Source organism: Desmodus rotundus, chromosome 3 (genome assembly GCF_022682495.2).
Source record: "Desmodus rotundus isolate HL8 chromosome 3, HLdesRot8A.1, whole genome shotgun sequence".
Taxonomy (NCBI): domain Eukaryota; kingdom Metazoa; phylum Chordata; class Mammalia; order Chiroptera; family Phyllostomidae; genus Desmodus; species Desmodus rotundus.
This window is the reverse complement of record NC_071389.1, coordinates 194,767,858-194,784,108: the sequence shown is the minus strand read 5'-3', so window position 1 is coordinate 194,784,108 and position 16,251 is coordinate 194,767,858. Positions and strand designations below refer to the sequence as shown.

General features: G+C 56.0%; 1 protein-coding gene across 3 annotated transcripts in view; it reads left to right on the top strand.

Moving 5' to 3' along the window:
* Positions 1 to 16,237, top strand: part of PLA2G6 (phospholipase A2 group VI) — a 49,183-nt gene extending 32,946 nt beyond the window's left edge. The window contains exons 8-17 of one of the 3 annotated variants that reach the window (XM_053919560.2): positions 214 to 322; positions 1,450 to 1,620; positions 3,462 to 3,540; positions 4,431 to 4,594; positions 4,807 to 4,957; positions 13,059 to 13,195; positions 13,602 to 13,756; positions 14,543 to 14,710; positions 15,240 to 15,313; positions 15,452 to 16,237. In XM_053919560.2, the coding sequence (XP_053775535.1) occupies positions 214 to 322; positions 1,450 to 1,620; positions 3,462 to 3,540; positions 4,431 to 4,594; positions 4,807 to 4,957; positions 13,059 to 13,195; positions 13,602 to 13,756; positions 14,543 to 14,710; positions 15,240 to 15,313; positions 15,452 to 15,596 (1,353 nt within the window). In that variant the 3' untranslated portion in view covers positions 15,597 to 16,237. Of the gene's footprint in view, positions 1 to 213; positions 323 to 1,449; positions 1,621 to 3,461; positions 3,541 to 4,430; positions 4,595 to 4,806; positions 4,958 to 13,058; positions 13,196 to 13,601; positions 13,757 to 14,542; positions 14,711 to 15,239; positions 15,314 to 15,451 lie in introns of those variants that run through there. The other 2 variants (XM_053919561.2, XM_053919562.2) reach the window with 2 other exon arrangements.
* Positions 16,238 to 16,251: the final 14 nt, after the last annotated feature.

Genomic DNA, 16,251 nt, shown 5'->3' with positions numbered 1-16,251 from the left:
CTGCTTGTCAGGGCACCAGCCTTCAGAGTGTAGACTTCAGAACATCAGATCGGTGGGGTCGGGGGTCAAAGGTCCCACTGTCCTTTCCATGCTGAGGACCAGCAAGAGGCCCACCAAGTTGATGGGTAGGGTGGAAGAGGCCAGGGTCCCTTTTCTCTTCGTTTGCCTGAGCTGTTGTGTATTCCCCCCCACCCCGCCCCTCATCCCCAACAGAAAGACAATGTGGAGATGGTCAAGGCTCTCATTGTATTCGGGGCAGAGGTGGACACCCCAAACGACTCTGGGGAGACTCCTGCCTTCATAGCCTCCAAGATCAGCAAACGTATGTGTTCACCTCTGTGGGTCCAGCATTGGGCAGGGATGGTGGGGTGCTGGGACTGGGGAGGGGGAGGCCCCAGCTCTCAGGTGCCAGGATCTTGTTTGCACCCACTCCCAGTGGCTCCCCGCACAGGGTTTCTAGGAAGCCCTGGGAGGCTGAGACCAGAAGCTTCCTTTTCCCAAGACCTGGGGACCTGGCCGGTCAGGAGATGGAGCCCACCAAGGGGCTTGCTCAGCTGGTATCCTCTCCTGTGAGGCCCATCCCACCCCAGCGTGCCAGGGTTCAGGGAGTGGGACAGAGCGGGGCTGCAGCCTTCTTCCTCAGCCTTGGGGAATCCACTGATGGAACCCTACATTAGTGTGTGTGTGTGCCCCTGTGCTCACAGGCACGCTGCATGCATCACACCACTCGAGTGTGTGTGCGTGCCCTGTTCTCATAGGCACGCTGCATGCATTACACTACTCGAGTGTGTGTGCGTGCCCCTGTGCTCACAGGCATGCTGCATGCACTCCTTGCTCACTTAATGAGACCTTTGCTTTGGGCTGGAAAAAACAGATTCTCCTCACCCGAAGCCTGGAGCCCCCATGGAGGGTTTCAGGGAGCTGTGGAGTTTGCTGTGGGTGTGCACCCACCAGTGTGTGTGAGCATGCGTGTGTGCATGGGCACACTATTTCTTGTGGCATCCTTTTCCGTCGTCCCATTTGTCAGATGGGAGTAAATCCCTACTGGTTGGCTGGCTAGTCCCTTTTGAGCTCTGAAGGAGGCTCTCCCCTCAGCACTTTGGAGAACTGCTGCATTTGGAGGTGGATGTCTTGCTCTCTCCACCAGAGTCAAAGGGAAAGAGGGAGTTCCCTAAACAGTCAGGCAGGGCAGCACCGGCCGCTCCTCCTGTTTTCCACGGCTGAGCCCCATGCCTCCCCTGGCCCTAGAAAGCTGCTTTGGATGGAGCAGACTGGAGCCTGCACGCCCTGCCAGGGTGGGGTCAGGCGCCCGGCCCCTTGGCGTACCTGCATGCCCAGGCAGCCTGACAGATGGGAGAGGGGCCGTGCGTGGAAGGGAGGTACCCCTCACTAGCGTGACGGCATCACTTCTGATCCTGTGCAATCTCCCCCTCCCCACACTGTCACCAGTTGTCACCAGGAGGGCACTCTTAACTCTGCTGAGAGCCATAGGGGCCAACCACCACTTGCCACTCCTCCCAGGGGACCCCGCGGATCCGGGCTCCCCAGCAGCACAGCATTCCTCCTGCTCCCTGGAGAGATCTCAGCCCCCACCACCACCGATCAGCTTAAACAACCTAGGTAGGCCCTCCCCCGGCCCCATGTTCCCTCCTTTCTAGCTGGTTCCCAGGCCCTCAGATCAGAGCTCCTGAGAGAACAGGGCCTCAGCGTGGGAACCTTCAAAACGAGCAGGGAGGGAGGGAGGTCGGGGTGTGTTAGCCTCTGGAGGCAGCCAGCAGCCCATGGAGCCCAGAGGCCGGTGGGGTCCCTGGTCCACACCCCATGGTGCATTTCCCCTGAGAGGACACCCTGGACACAGGTCTTAGGTTTGGGTGTGCCCTGACACCCATGAGGTGGGCACTTTCGTGGCTCTCTCTGTCCCCTGGGAGCTCAGGGCAGGCAGGGAGGAGTCCTGCTGGGGTGCCAGAGCCCCGGGCCCTCTGGCTTCAGCGAGTGTTTCTGTAGCACTGCTGAGTCCCTGTCAGACCTGAGGCCCCACACTGGCCTGTTCAGCTCAGTGACTTACAGGCTTTTGATCATGAAAGGCAGTTAGCATCAGCCCTAGGCATCCTGGGCACCGTGGAGACAGCCCTGAGGAGACGCTGGGTCTCCTGTGGGCAGTCCACCCCAGGCCCTTGACTATTTGAGAGTGGGGTGCCCAATCAAGGCAGTCAGAAACCCATGGTTGGCAAGCCAGCCTCTTTTTTTTTTGTCTTTTTGCTGTTGGAGAAGCAGATACCAGCACCCCCATCCAGGATAGCCCAGCCTGGCCTGGAGTGCAGCACAGGCAGGTCCAGCAGCCAGTCAGTCCTTCCAGCTCTGCTTCTCTCCTCTGCCTGCCCCCCTATACCCGGAGCCTGCCCCCCATCTTTATCTCTCAATTTTGCAGGCAGTCAGTCACCCAAGCCAGGCTGGATGGTGGGCCTGGGGCGCGGCGTCTGATGGGTAACACCCTGGGCCTAGGGGGGCTGCAGAGCCCACCGTGCCCCAAGTCTGCTGTAGCCAAGCTCCCGCTTCTGTCTCTCAGCTGCATGCGAGCACACGCCCCTTCCGTACCGCCCCTGCCTGGCACTCTGCCCGCTGCCTCTCCTGGCCAGTCTCCTGCTTAGTTTGCCCACTCTCTGGCCACTTGCCCTGGTGAGGGGGTACCTTCTGCCTTGCTGCCTGTTGCCTGCTTCCTGCTTCTAGACTCCAAGCACAGTGGTGTAGGGGGCCCATCAGGCTGGATATCATGGAACTGCTAAGCCAGGCACTGGGGGCCGGGCTGCTTGTCATGAGGGCAGCTCAGGCACAGAGTGGGCACAGGGTGGGCCTTGGGCACATGAATGGAGTGGACAGGTGCATCCAAGTCAAGAGGCCACTGAGGAAGTTTCCAGAAGGGTCAGGATGAGGGGCATCCGAAGAGTGGTCAGGTTGTCTCCCTCCGTTCATGGAGTTAAATACCAAGAAGCATCCTGACTCAGCCCTTTGGCTCAGTGACCTTGGACGAGTTGCGGGACCTCTGAGCCTCACCTGTAAATTGGCTCTGTAAATAGCAGCCGAGGTGCTGGCGGTTGTCGGCCACACCAGGTGGACGGGCGGGGAACCTCGCTGTGAGCCGCAAAGCACAGGACACTCAGGTGCTTGGGCCTCGCAGCTTTGGGAGGCAGATATTGAGGTGAATCCGGGCGCTGGCGGGGCCTGCTGGGGGCCCTTCCCAGAGCAGTGGGCTCCCATCCGTTCCAGCCCGTTTCTCCAGAGGAGCTGTGGGCTCTGGCTCAGCTGCTTCCTGGGACAAAGCCCTTCCTGGGGGCTGCAGGCAGAAGCTCCTGCTGGGGACAGTGGGGTGAGGGCACAGCTGCAGATCTGCTCCTGAGCCTCCGGGGGGGTGGCAGGAGGACCTGGCCTCTGCCCAGCCCTGCCCAGCCGCCCTGTGCCCGCAGAGCTGCAGGACCTCGTGCACATCTCCCGGGCCCGGAAGCCGACCTTCATCCTGAGCTCCATGCGGGACGAGAAGCGCATGTAAGTGAGGAGGGAAGGGGGCCGCAAGTGCGAGGCCTCTGCCAGGTACCCGCAGAGGGCTCTGCGGTTCTGTCCAGCCTGCCCACAGCCCTGTGGGGCAGCTTGAGTCCCCTGTGGTTCGCAGGGAGGAGTCTGTAGAGAGCCTGGGTCTGCTCCTTTGTCAGCGGCTGTGCAGGCGCTGGGTCACGTGATGGAGCTGGCTGCAGTCCTGTCCCTCCCCTGAGACGGTACCATGGTTGTGGGGGAGGTGGCCCACAGCCCTCTGGAGAGACCAGGGCCTGCTCCTGACCCTGCCTCCCTGCACTGAGCTGGCGGGCTGGTCCGCTTGCCCGAGCCCTGCGGTGTACCTGGGCCTGTTGCAAGAGGCAGGCCTGGGTGGTGGGCACAGAGAAGAAGTCCATACCATGTCCTGGACGACAGTCCCAGGCCCAGAACCAGCGCCTGCCAGCGTAGCCAGCCACCAGGACAGATGATGTTTGCATTGGCAGCTCTCCCCACCTCTCCCCTAGTAATAGAGGTGGCTTATTCTCTGTTTATTACTGTCCTGCACTCCTACCCCAGCAGCCTTCCTAGGGAGGGATTAGTGACCGCAGAACCTGAGTCCCCCAGGGGTTGAGTCCTTCTCAAGGTCACACAGAGTGAGTGTCAGAGCGGAGACAAGCCCAGGTCTTCCAAGCCAAGGCGTGATCTATGGCTATGGGCTCTCCCCTGGTCGGGCCGCAGTGCCAAGCCCCGGCAGGGAGCAGGGAGGACTTCCGTAGGCACGGTTTCTCGTGCTTACACTGCTGCCTTGGCATTGATGCCTGGGGTCAGGGGCTTACTTGAGTGCAGAGGTAGAGTGCCGGGCTGTGATGGAGCCCTCTTCCCTCCTACTGCTGTCCCCACCACAGCCACGACCACCTGCTCTGCCTGGACGGAGGGGGTGTGAAAGGCCTGGTCATCATCCAGCTCCTCATCGCCATTGAGAAGGCCTCAGGCGTTGCCACCAAGGACCTCTTCGACTGGGTGGCCGGGACCAGCACGGGAGGCATCCTGGCCCTGGCCATTCTGCACAGTGAGGGCAGCCCCTGGATGGTGGGCGCAGGGCAGGTCGAGGTCAAGACCTGTCAGCTTCTGGGCTGGACTCACCTTGACTCAAGTGATATGTCCTTCATAGGGCTGTCTGGACCGCTTAAGTGGGGGTGCAGAGGAGGGGCTCGGTCAGTGCCTCCAGCCACTGTGCTCGGGCCTGGTGCCTCTCCCCACCTCCGACCCCCTTGTTCCTAGGCAAGTCCATGGCCTACATGCGCGGTGTGTACTTCCGCATGAAGGACGAGGTGTTCCGGGGCTCGAGACCCTACGAGTCGGGGCCCCTGGAGGAGTTCCTGAAGCAGGAGTTCGGCGAGCACACCAAGATGATGGATGTCAGGAAGCCAAAGTGAGCCTGCTCGGTGGGGCACGGGGGCCGTGGCCCCAGCTCTGCTCCCTGTCAGCTGCTCTGGGGCAGAGGCTCCCAGTCCTGGTCTGATTAAAGCTGGGGCAGGGAACAGCTTCTTCCCGTGGAAATGAGGGGCTCCTGGAGAACACGGGTGGAAAACACCCTCCACCCATATCTGATGTTTTTCCACCCAAACCGCATGCCCTAGAGGCAAAGGGGGTCGATGCTCAGCCAACACACAGTCAGGACTTCTGTGCTGAGCACGGCTGTTCCCGGGGCTCCCTGTGTGCGTGAGCATGCACACATGATGGGGAGGTGGGGGAGTAGATGTGAGCACCAGGTGGCAAGGCTTGTGGTGTGGTTGGGAGACAAGTCCCCTGAAAGAGTGGGAGCCATGCAAGGAAGGTGGTATGGGCTTAGTTTAGAGGTTCCAGAAGAGCCTCCAGCACCGCTACTTGGTAGTACCCCCCTCCCCGGAATTACTTTAGTGTCTGTGTCATTCCCGTCTTGCCCGCCAGACAGGGAGCTCCCTAAAGTAGGAACACAACTGCCCTGTTTCTTCTGCAGTCCCAGCACCTAGCACAGCGCCTGCCCCAGAGCCGGCTGCTGGAAAGTGTTCATCACTGGCCGTCCGTGGGTGCAAGAGTCAGAGGGCTGAGGGTGGTCTGGGAGGGCTTCCTGGAGGAAGTGAAGTGTAAGCGAGACCTAGAGGGCTTGGGAGGATTTGTTTTTATAATATAGCTTTTTTTTTTTTTTCCATTGAAGAATAATGTATAGTCTTTTAAGGAGATTTGGAAAATATCATCCAAGACTTATTAATCAAAGTACAATGTTTTAAAAACATTTTTGTTTATTTTATCCTAGACATTCTTTCCTCTTTTTTGTGGTGAAATAAAACTTACATTTAGAAAAGGACATAAACCACATCAGTGAATAAGTAGAAAGCAAATGCTCACATGACCACCTGCCAGAGGTCCAGAAGCCCCTATACTACGTGCCCCGCCCCCATCACAGCCCCGGCCCTCCCGCTGGGGCAGCCAGCCACTCCGCTGACTGTGCAGTGGGGCTTCCTGGGCCTGTCTCCAGCCCCAGACGGAGTCGATTTGTGTGCTCTCTCTGCCCCACTGCTGTGTTTGGGAGCGTAGGCCCTGCTTGGGGCGGGGGGGGGGGCAGGGAGGCTGTGCTTCATCATCCTGGCTCGTCAGACAGCCCACAGTTATTTCTCTGAGTCCTTCGGACAGACACGCAGGCTGCTTCCAGGTTGAGCTCCTGCAAAGAGAGCTGCAGCAGACTCCGTGGGGCTTGTTTTCTGGCCCACGCGTGTACAGGTCCCCCTGGAGCACGGACGTGCCTGGGAGTGGGGCTGCCGAGTCTCAGGGCGCCTGGCCGCCCCCCTCAGGTTCTGCCCGACCATTTTCCAAAGGGCTGGTTTCTATTTTCACTCCACTTGCTGTTTTTTGAGAGTTCCGTTGCTCTGCATTTTTGCTAATTGTCAAACATTTTTACCTTTACAGACCTGGGGGGTGTACGGTGGCATCTCTGTGTGTGTTTTGAATTTTCGTTTCTCTGATGGCTGGGGAGGTTCAAACAGCTTTTCATATCACAGGTTTAAAGACCCTTCGGATTTCCTCTTTTGTAACATTCCTGTTCAAGCGTTTTGCTATTTTGGACAAAATTGGGTTGTGCAATGTTGGGGTTATGAGGCTTCGTAATGACCTTTTTTTATTTTTTGGAAACTAGTCCTTTGATGGATGTATGGATTTGAAATCATTCCTCCCACTCCATGGCTTGCCTTTTCACGCCCTTTAAGGTGTTTTGTTGGTGACCAGGTATTCTTAACATAGGAGAATTTATAAATGTTTTCCTCTGTGGAGTTTGTTCTTTTACGTCGCATTTCAGATCCCATCCTTAACCGAAGGCAGGAAGCCAGTGTCCTGCATCAGGTCCGGAAGCTCCCTAACGCTGCCGTGCGTGTTGTGGCCTTTGTGAACCCGGGATTGCTCAGTGGCTGGGAAGACCCCGCTCCATGTTTCCCGCGTGGACAGCGAGTTTCCCCAGCCTGTCCCCTCGGGGCGGGTCAGGGGTCCTTGCTCGGGTCTCTTTTGGGCTGCATCCCGCTCCCTGGGCCGGGTGTCTGTGCCCAGACTAAGGAGCCCTCGGTCTGCGGCGTGACACCAAGTCCTGACACCCTGGGCAGCAGGACCTGCCGTCTTGACCTTCACCTTCCAGAGTGTCACGGCTCTTCTTGGAGGCCCTGTGGAGGAGTGGTTAAGGGCCTGCACCCTGAAGTCTCCTGTCCTAGAAAAAGGGAACCTGCCTCCTGGGCTTTTCATGCAGAGTAAACAAGTTCATATTTATAAAGCGCTCGGCACATGCAAGTCTGGATAAAGGTTAGTTGTTGCTGCGTGTGCGTCCGTGTAAACGGTAGGACGAGGTTTCAGGTTCTACAGAAGATCAGAGCCTGGTGGATTTTTTTTTAATATATTTATTGATTATGCTGTTACAGTTGTCCCATTTCCACCCCCACTCCACTCCATCCTGCCCACCCCCTCCCTCCCACATTCCCCCCTATAGTTCATGTCCATGGGTCATACATATAAGTTCTTTGGCTTCTACATTTCCTACACTATTCTTACCCTCCCCCTGACTATTTTCTACCTACCATTTATGCTACTTATTCTCTGTACCTTTCCCCCTTCTCTCCCTCTCCCAATCCCCTGTTGATAACCCTACATGTGATCTCCATTTCTGTGGTTCTGTTCCTGTTCTAGTTGTTTGCTTAGTTTGCTTTTGTTTTTGTTTTAGGTGTGATTGTTAATAACTGTGTGTTTGCTGTCATTTTTATTGTTCATATTTTTTATCTTCTTTTTCTTAGATAAATCCCTTTAACATTTCATATAGTAAGGGCTTGGGGATGATGAACTCCTTTAACTTGACCTTATCTGAGTAGCACTTTATCTGCCCTTCCATTCTAAATGATAGCTTTGCTGGATACAGTAATCTTGGATGTAGGTCCTTGCCTTTCATGACTTGGAATACTTCTTTCCAGCCCCTTCTTGCCTGTAAGGTCTCTTTTGAGAAATCAGCTGACAGTCTTATGGGAAGTCCTTTGTAGGTAACTGTGTCCTTTTCTCTTGCTGCTTCTAAGATTCTCTCCTTCTGCTTAATCTTGGGGAATGTAATTATGATGTGCCTTGGTGTGTTCCTCCTTGGGTCCAGCTTCTTTGGGACTCTCTGAGCTTCATGGACTTCCTGGAAGTCTATTTCCTTTACCATATTAGGGAAGTTCTCCTACATTATTTGTTCAAATAAGTTTTCAAATTTTTGTTCTTCCTCTTCTCCTTCTGGCACCCCCATAATTCGGATGTTGGAATGTTTCAAGATGTCCTGGAGGTTCCTAAGCCTCTCCTCATTTTCCTGAGTTCTTGTTTCTTCATTCTTTCCTGGTTGGATGTTTCTTTCTTCCTTCTGGTCCACACCGTTGATTTGAGTCCCAGTTTCCTTCGCATCACTATTGGTTCCCTGTACATTTTCCGTTGTTTCTCTTAGCATAGCCTTCATTTTTTCATCTAATTTGTGACCATACTAAACCATTTCTGTGAGCATTCTGACTACCAGTATTTTGAACTGTGCATCTGATAGGTTGGCTATGTCTTCCTTGTTTAGTTGTATTTTTTCTGGAGCTTTGATCTGTTCTTTCATTTGGGCCATTTTTTTTGTCTTGGTGTGCCTGTTACATAGAGGGGCAGAGCCTTAGGTGTTCCCGGGGCGGGGCGGGGTAACGCTGGTCGCTGCGCTGTGACGCTATACGTGGGGGAGGGGCTGAGAGGAAGCAATGGCGCCCGCTCCACTTTCCACCGGATTTCAGTCACTCTCTGTGCTACCCACAATCAAACTGGGCCCCTCTGGTGCTGGTTCCTGAGTGGGTGGGCTTGTGCACGCCCTAGGCCCCTGTGGGTCTCTCCAACAACCTCTCCTGTGAGGCTGGGAGTCTCTCCTGCTGCTGCCCCAACCCCCATGGGCGTTTTCAATCAGAGGTTTGAGGCTTTATTCCCCCCCCCACCCCACCCCCTGCCCGCGCTGGAGCCCTGGGTTGCGCGGTCTGGAGCCCTGGGTTGCGCGGTCTGCTTTGCTCTCCACCGTTTGTCCGGTTTATCTGTGCGCGAGTGTGGGGCCACAGGGTCTGCCAGTGGTCAGACTGCCTGCCCTGTTCGTCCCACACTCCGCCAGTCTCGGTCCCGCCACGGCCGCGTGAGTCCTCTCCGCCCCGGCAGCCCGTCTGCTCCCCTCCTACCGGTCTGGATGAATGTTTATTTTTCATTTCCTTGGTGTCGGACTTCCTTGCCGTTCGATTTTCTGTCAGTTCTGGTTGTGCGAGGAGGCGCAGTGTGTCTACCTACGTCGCCATCTTGGTTATCCCTGGTGGGGTTTTGATGGAGATTTGTTTCCGGGAGTCCCAGCGCGGAGTCTGTGGGCTTGTCTGGGGAGCGCTGACCCCTGAAAATGCCGAGTCTTCGAGCACAGCCCGCCGAGTTGCTCCGTGCCGTTCCCTGACTTCGCCGAGAGGGGTCTCACACGTCCATTCTTCTTATTCAAGGCTCTGCGTGTGGTTTGTGCTATCATGAGTTATACATTTAAAAACAGTTCATTTTCTAACTGTAGCTTGTATTTACAAATAGCGTTTTCATTTATTTTAAAATTTGAAGCGTTGTAAAATACATATGACATAAAATGTACCATCTTAATTATTGTAAGTATGCAGTTCGTGGTGTCCAGTATCTCCACACTGTGGTGGCACTAACCTCCCGACATTTGTCATCTTGCAAAACGGACACTGTTCCCTCCCATTGAACACCCCCGTCCCCTCTCCCCCAGCCCCTGCCTTGCTACTGTGTGACTCTCTGAGCACAGCCACTCTAAGCGCCTCCCGCACGGGGGACCGTACCGTGTTTGTCTCCTTGCGGCTGGCGTAGCGCGGGGTCCTCAGTGTAGTGCCACGAGGCTCACCCACACTGTAGTGTGTGTCAGAATCCCCTTCTTTTTAAAAGCTGAACACGCCCCATGGAGCATATATATACTTGGAAACTAAGTAATGACCTAGAATATATATACCTTTGTCCATTCGTCTCTTGGCGGACATTTGGGTCTTTCCACCTGTTCATGGTTGTGAATGACACTGCTGGGCACACAGCTGTGTGTACAGGTGCCTGTTCAAGTCCCGGTGCCTTTTACAGGGAGAATTCTGATCGGTTCCATTTGCTCGTATTTTGCTTAGGGTTTTGCATCCATGTTCATGAGTGAGCTTGATTTCATTAATTCCACGTGCCTTTCCTTATCTATAATTGATTTTCCATATTTTAAATCTACTGTGTTTTTTAAAAGTCTTATGAGATATTACTGCTTTTTGAAACTGATGCTTACTTAGACTTGACTGAGCAGCGTGCCAGTAAACCAGATCTCTGGGGGAAAGCCCTGATTTGTATGGGCTCTGCCGGTTCCAATGGCATAAATACTCCTACTGTGGCCGATTTCAAGCTTCCAGCAGTTCAGCAACCAGCTTTGAGATTTAGCAATAGGTTCTCACAAGCCAGTATGAGCTGGCTCTGGCACAGCATCGGACATGTGTGTGTGCATGTGTGTGTGTGTACATGTGTGTCCCTTCTTTGCTCTGCATTCTTTCCTGCCTCTCAGGCTCCATCCGTGGCCATGCTCCTTCTGCCTGAAGTACATTCCTTTTTGTGGGGATTCCTCCCCCTGTGGGGAGGGTCTGCCCCTGCTGCACTCCTCGCTAGCAGGATTATTGGAAAGTAGGTTTATGTCACTCTCTCCCGTTGCAACTAGCTTTGTTTCTCTCTCATTCCAGTTGGGCACACAATTCTAGGTCGGCGATTTCCTTGGAAAGCGTGCGCAATGTCACTCATTCTGTCTGCTTTTCGCTTCCATTGTTGCATGTGAAAAGTCGGTTCCAGTCTGACTGTTACTCTTCGGAAGGTGATTGGTCTGTTCTCTCTGGAGGCCTTTATGTGTTTCTTTGTGTTTCGTGCTCTGCGGCTAGTTGTGTTATGAAATATCCCGACTCGGATTCCTTCCCTTTCCCTCTGCATGGGGCGTCTTGGTCTCCTGCCATCCTTGGACCTGCGTCTTTCCCCAGCACGGGGAGCCGCGTCATCATCTTGCCGACACTCGCCTCTGCGTGGTCCTTCCTCCCCGGTGCTTCTGGCTCCAGCTAGACACAGTGAGACCTGTTCTGGCCTCCACGTGTCTCAGCTGTGCCTCTGTCTTCTATTGTTGTACCTCTCTGGGTTGTGTTCTGGATCATTTCTACCTACCCATTTTCCAGTTCACAAATTCTCTCTGCAACTTTATTTAAATTTCCATTTCCCATATCCACTGCGTTTTTTCCCCCCTTTATTGGTTTGTTGTTTAATTTCTAGAAGTGCTCTTGGTTCTTCAAATATTCTAGGTCATTACTTAGTTTCCTCTTCCCTGAAGATATCAGGCTTGTCCTCGATGCCTTCAAATGTTATAAGTTTTATGTTCTTTGAGGATTCAGATGTCTGCATTCTATGCAGGTATGTTTCACTGTCTGTGTTGGGTTTTGCTGGTTCTCATTCACAGTGTTTTATTTCGTGGTGCCCCCCCCCCTTTTAGCCATATGGTGTTTCTTCGTATTGAAGAAGAATACGTGCAGGTTCTGCGAGGCTAGAATGAGAGCTTCTGCCTTCAGGGTGTCTTGTGCTGTCTCTTTAAGGTCCCCAAGGTACACGCCCATCTGGGGCCACTCTAACGAAATTCTTGACGTGAAGGTTCTGAGACTTACCCGGTGATGCAAATGGGAAGGAGACTGAGTTGTGGTTATTCCTTTTTAGGGGGTGTTTTCTCCCTCTTTTGTCCAGTGCCGGGGCAACTCCTCCCACACCCTGCAGGGGTGGGAAGGGGGCAGGTTTATTTCTGGTCCACCTTGTCCAAGAGTATAGCCCTTTGGGGTCCCAACCTAATATAGGCAGGGTCTCTCACTAGACCCCTAACCTTCGGTGGGCCCTGGGGTTCAACTCCGTCCCTCTGGCCCCATGTGGCCGTCAACACTGACGTTTACATTGACTGAGTTTGGTGTCTGCCTCTGGGTCAGAGCTGTGTCTGCCCCACTCACCTCTCTGGGCTCCTGCTTACCCTCAGAAGTCCCCCTGACGTTCCCTTTCTGTCTCGTCAGGTCTATGCTTTTAAGTAGATTTTCAAAAACTGTCTTTTTAAGCATTTAATTTTTCGTCCAGTGAGACAATTATTCAAATGACCTTTCCCCAGTATTCCCAGAAATGGAAAACTGGCATTTTTTCCCATGCGGCTTTCTGTCCCCTTTCCTTTATATCCATCTTTACAAGGTGACAGATGTGTGGCTGTTTGCTCTGGGCTCCTGGCAAGCGTGATTCTGAACGGCTGAGAAGCACTTCCGCGTGCACTTACTCCCTCTGTCGTTCCCAGTTAGACTGGTTCGTTCTCCACTGTAGTAAGTCGCACCGAGATGGAGAGCCTCCTGCGGGAAGCCTTCGCTGTAACTGGGGCTGTTCCTTCAGGACAGACATCCTAAAACGGAACCCCCGGGCTAGACAGCCAGGACCTGGGGAAGAGCCTTCGTGCGTGCTGGGGTCCGAGGGGGGCTGTGCCAGTCTCCCTCTCCCCAGAGTATTCACGGAGGTCTCGACAGAAGTTATAAACTCACCTGGTGGACAGAATATTGCAGAGGTTTCAAAGAGCAAACAGGTACATGGGTGTTGGGGGGAGTGGTTTTTAAATAAGGGATGCCGTGCTGCGCAGGCTGTCCTAAGCCTTGTTTTCCATGTGATCGTAAATCTTGGCGCTTGGTGCCTATCAGTAAGTACATAGAGCATTTCCTGGTCCTTGGGCAGCGACACAGATCTCTGACCCGCAGGTGGCAGTTTGGTTATGGCCAGTCGTTTGCTTCAACAAGTGATGCTGCCCTTGAGACCCTCATGCGTGCCCACCTCCGCGAGTGCGACAGCATCCTGGGATGAATTCCCAGAAGTGGATCGCCAGGGACAGGTGGGACAGGGACTTCAGCTGTCCTGTTCTTGTTTCTCCCCAGGGTGATGCTGACGGGGACGCTGTCTGACCGGCAGCCGGCTGAGCTCCATCTCTTCCGGAACTACGAGGCTCCAGAGCCTGTACGGGAGCCTCGTTTCAGCCAGAATATTAACCTAAAGCCTCCAACTCATCCCTCAGGTTAAAACCATGTTTGGTGCATCTGTGGGATTTGATTGACCCTCAAGTCTGCGGGGTGCTGGGTGGGAGTCGTGAGTTTGCCACTGGGTACCCCTAGCCCCCACCCTCCTACCTGTTGCCCTGAGTTCTCATTGGCTGAGGACAGGCAGAGCCGGGGAGCTGTCAGGCCTCAGACAGGCTAGAGAAGGCCCCCAGAGACCCCCAGTTGCACCTGCCTCCTGCCAGGATGGCGGGGCCAGACGGTGGGGCCAGACAGTGTGGCCTTGTCCGGCCTGTTCCTGAAGAGTTCCCCGCCTCTCCTCACCCTGCAGCCCCGCACACGCTCACACACGCCCACTACGATCCAAAGAGCTCAGGTTTATACCAGCCCCTCGTCCCACTGAGCCACCCTCCCCCCCACCCCCAGAGCAGCTGGTGTGGCAGGCAGCCCGGAGCAGTGGGGCAGCCCCCACCTACTTCCGGCCTATTGGGCGCTTCCTGGATGGTGGGCTGCTGGCCAACAACCCCACGCTGGACGCCATGACCGAGATCCATGAGTACAACCAGGACATGATCCGCAAGGTGAGAGCCACCCCAGGTTGGAGGGGCCAGACGTGACTGCCCACTGCCACCACCCCGTTTCAGCACTCCTGAAGGGCTGACTCCGAGGAGAGCAGATGGGTCTCCCTGGTGAGGTCCTGATTCGTGCGCTCAGCAGCAGTTTTACCCCACGCTGGCACCTGCCTGAGCGGTGGGGTCTACCCAGAGCACTGTGCTGGGAGGGGCTCCCAGGCCCAGTTGGCACTAAGTGGTGCACCGGCCTCTGGGTTTGGGTCCTGGCTCTGCCCGCCCTTCACTTCAGCCACTGAATGGGCTCACTGACAGCACCGGCCTGGGGACTGCCAGGAGGCTTCCTTGTGCTCCTGTCTGTAAGGTCTTTAGAACAGTGCCTGACCTCGGGTGTGCCATATCCTTGCTGGCCTTGGTCACCACTGGGGTCATCACTGAGTTCTGGGTGCAGCCCCTGGGTGGGGAGGCGCAGGCTCTGCCTTCAGAGAGGTGAGCGCCCTCTAGGGGACACGCAGGGCAGGGCAGGTTTCCTGGAGGAGGAGGCAGTGGGATGAGGAAGGGTCGGTCCTCTGACCTCGTCCATCTAAGCTGCCTCCTGTTGTGGATGACGAGCCTGGGTTGGAGTGACTCATCAAGGTCACCAGCAAGGAGGCAGCAGAGCTTGTTCCGGAGCACAGGAGGAGGCCTGGCCAGCCTCCTCATGCTCCCCCGGGACCCAAGCGCTGCCCCTGTCACGGCCCTGGGAAAGGCCCACCAGGGCAAGGCCTCCTCTCACTGCCCCTGTCCTGTCCCCAATAGGGTCAGAGCGACAAGGTAAAGAAACTCTCCCTCGTCGTCTCTCTGGGGACAGGGAGGTCCCCACAGGTACCCGTGACTTGTGTGGACGTCTTCCGTCCCAGCAACCCCTGGGAACTGGCTAAGACTGTTTTTGGAGCCAAGGAACTGGGCAAAATGGTGGTGGACTGTGTGAGTACGGGCTCCTCACCCCCAGGATGATGCCTTCGCCTCTCCTGGGTACCCTGGGTATCAGGGAGGCTCTCCTGGCCCTCTTCAGCCAGCCCAGGGCGGGGGTCCCCAATGCAGTCTCAGTGCCAGCAGGGACCCTCAGGGGCCACTTGCAGCATGAGTTTCGGGTTGTAGCTGTGGGTCCCTTCCTCCAAACAGCCCCGTGTGGAAGCCCAGAAAATTGGTGGGATGAAAGCTGGAGAGGGGGGCGTGCATGGGGGGGTGGGAGACGTGGAGGCCTGTCCCCTTAGTGCCTGCCTGCCCCCACCATGCTCATTGACCCTGAATGGACCCTGCTGAGCCACCTGTCAGAGCCACAGACCGTGTCCCTCTGCTTACACAACTGGGACAGTCACTGCAGCCCAGCGGAGGGGACTTGCCCAGAGTCCCTCTCCTGACATGTGGCTAAGCCAGATGGGAGCCCGGGGTCCCGGGCAGGCGCTGTGCGTGTGGCATGTGCGGGACACTCACGGAGGCTGCTTCTCGCCAGTGCACGGATCCGGACGGGCGGGCCGTGGACCGGGCCCGGGCCTGGTGCGAGATGGTCGGCATCCAGTACTTCAGGTGGGGCTCCGCCAGCCTGGCCCTCAGCCCTTCCCCACCCCCGTCCTTGGCACGGGCCTTCCCCTTTCCAAATCCTAGCTCTTGTCCCCCACCCAGGCCAAGAGTCCTGGAGTGACCCCTCCTCCTTGACTTGGGCAGATTGAACCCCCAGCTGGGGACAGACATCATGCTGGACGAGGTCAGCGACTTGGTGTTGGTTAACGCCCTCTGGGAGACCGAGGTCTACATTTACGAGCACCGAGAGCAGTTCCAGAAGCTCGTCCAGCTGCTGCTGTCGCCGTAGGGTTGCCAGACCCCAGCTACGCCCACCACTGACCCCTCTGGGGAGGTGGCCGAGGCCTGAGCACTACACCGCTGGGCAGTGCCAGGCCAGGCTGCTCTGTCCACAGGCGGGGCCTCAGGGGGCACTGGGCTTCTGGAGGCTGGGGCCGAAGGCCTCTCTCCCGCTCTGTCCCTGCCTTCTGGCACTCTCTGTGGTTCCAGGTGTACAAAGCCTGGAGTCTCACCAGGGCCTACTCCCTGACTGCCAAGGACAATTGACTCTCAGGCCCCTCAACCTCTCATGTCAAACACTAAGGGTGCCCAGGTGTGCCCCAGCCCTTGGCTCTCCCAGGTCCTCTGGGGGTGCAGCTGCCCTGTCTGCCCCTGCCTTCTCCCCTACGGGTGGAGCTGGAGAAGCTACAGACACTGGCCATCACCCACCCTATCAGCAGGGACAGCCCACGCTCTAGGAGTGGGTGCCTCATTCAACTTTGCCCCTTAGTACCTGCCCAGCCACCTGCACCCTCAGAGCTGCCCCGCCCTGTGAGCTTGCTTCAGCGCCCAACAGTCACTCCTGAGACTTCGGTTATTCTTCCCAACGGGCACTGGTTTATCAGCGGGGCGGGGCTGCCCCCGGACTGTGAAATAAATGGTTTGATTCCAGTTGCCCCGGGCTG